General features: G+C 34.4%; 1 protein-coding gene across 1 annotated transcript; it reads right to left on the bottom strand.

The window, feature by feature from the left end:
* Positions 1–217: 217 nt before the first annotated feature.
* K441DRAFT_477207 (uncharacterized protein) lies at positions 218–454 on the bottom strand (the record flags this gene model as incomplete). Its single annotated transcript, XM_067641884.1, has 2 exons — positions 218–313; positions 347–454. Coding segments are annotated over 2 exons (204 nt in total), but the record flags the coding sequence as incomplete, so codon positions are not given.
* Positions 455–1963: the final 1509 nt, after the last annotated feature.

The following is a 1963-nucleotide window of genomic DNA, read 5'->3' as shown; positions in this document are numbered from 1 at the left end:
TAAGTAGGAGGGCCGATACTAGCTGTTTTTTAAGCTTATTAAAGGCCTGCATATATATAGCGTTAAAGTAAAAGGGCTAGTCTTTCTTAATAAGGCGGTTAAGAGGCCGGGTAATCCTGCTGTAGTTCTTAATAAAGTATTAGTAGAAGTTACAGAAACCTAAAAACAATTATACCCCCTTTATGGTCTATGGGGGCGTCTACTAGTTAATTACAGTTATTTTCTCTAGGTTAGCCTTAATTCCGTCTATACTAATAATAAAACCTAGGTACTTTATACGCTTAACACTAAATTTTAACTTCTTAATATTGGCCTAGAGGCTAGCTTCGCGAAGCCGTTATAGGACTTTATAGACATACTCCTTATATTCTAGTTCGTTCTCTAAGTAGATTATAATATTATCTAAATAGGCCGTATAGAAGTTATTAAGGTAGTTAAAGAGTACATTATTTATATACCGCTAGTACGTAGCTAGTCCGTTAGTTAGTCTAAAAGGAAGTACCTTATATTTATACGTCCCGTAATAGGTCTAAAATATAGTAAAATCCTTAGACCTAGGGTCTATCCTAATTTGGTAAAAAGCCTAGCGGATATCAAGCTTTATAAAAACCTTAGCTCTACTTATTTAGGTAAAAGTCTTATTAAGTAAGGGCAGCGGGTAGCGGTCCTTACGGGTTATATTATTTAGCTTACGGTAGTTAATATAGAAGCGTAGTCCTCTATTTAGCTTTTTAATAAAGAGAATAGGTAAGTTAAAAGGGGCTTAGCTAGGCTTAATAAAGCCCTTATTTAGGTTATTAATAAGGTACTACTTTATAGCCTATAATTTGGCAATAGACTATAGGTAGAGAGGGCTAAAGCTAAGGGTGCTTTCCTTATCTTGCTTAATCTTAATCTTATAGTTATATAGTTAGTAGGGTAAAAGCATATTAGACGCTGCCTTAGAGAATATATCCTTGAATTTCCGGTATTAATTAGGTAGTTTTTACTCTACTAGTTCTTTATCCGTAAGCCCGCTTTCCTATCTACTAAGCTTACTTTTCTTTTCCTTAATTATTTGGTTAATTTTGTATAGGCTAGTTATAAAGGTAATAGTATTAGGCTAAACCAGGTTTTAGTAGAATCCTATAGCGCTAATATAGCAGACATTAACTAGTGGGAGGTCTGTAGGTTTCTTTGGCGTTTATTAGGCTGTGGTTTGCGGTATAGGGTTTATAGTCTTCCTTAGCTTACGTTCTATTTTCCGTAAGTTGTCCTTCCTATCTATTAGTTTAGTGTAGCGTCCGATATCCCTAGCTTTCCTTTATAGCTTTATAGGGTTCTCTATAGGGAACTTAGCTAGGTTACTACTAACTTTCTAGGTCTTTAGTGCGGGTAGTATAATATAGGTAGTTTAAGGGCGGTGTAGTATATAGATCTATTGCGGGTTAAGCTATATATCCTTCTTAAAGGCCTAGTCTCTGCGTATAGTATTAGCCTAGTAAATGGTATTAATCTAGGGCTATATAAGGTTTTCTATTATAATGCTAATTTCTTTTATAAAGGAAGGGGTTAGGGGTAGAGTTTTGGGCTAGATAAGCCGTTTACTCCGTACTTTAAGCTGTAAGCCTAAATAGGCTAGCCATTTTCTTTTTAAGATTATATTATGGCTTCCTAAGTCCGTAATAAGAAAGGGGATATTATACTACCTTTATCTGTTAACGCGGAGGTAGATCCGCAAGATAGTTATAATAGGTGGCCCTATTTATCCATTATAACCGCGAATAGGGATTAGTTTAGGTAGTTCTTTAAAGGGTATATTTAAAAAATTAGCTAGTTTTACAGCGTACTTTGTATTAATTAAGGTAAAGGCATTTACTCCTAAGTTAGCTAAAGCAGAGATTAAAACTTAATATCTATTGCGAAATAAAGTATAAGGGATAGTATAGCTTTTTCTACTAACTAGCTAACCCAGATTGATATA

Source organism: Cenococcum geophilum (assembly GCF_001692895.1).
Source record: "Cenococcum geophilum 1.58 unplaced genomic scaffold K441scaffold_23, whole genome shotgun sequence".
Taxonomy (NCBI): Eukaryota; Fungi; Ascomycota; class Dothideomycetes; order Gloniales; family Gloniaceae; genus Cenococcum; species Cenococcum geophilum.
This window is presented reverse-complemented; position numbering and strand designations above follow the sequence as displayed.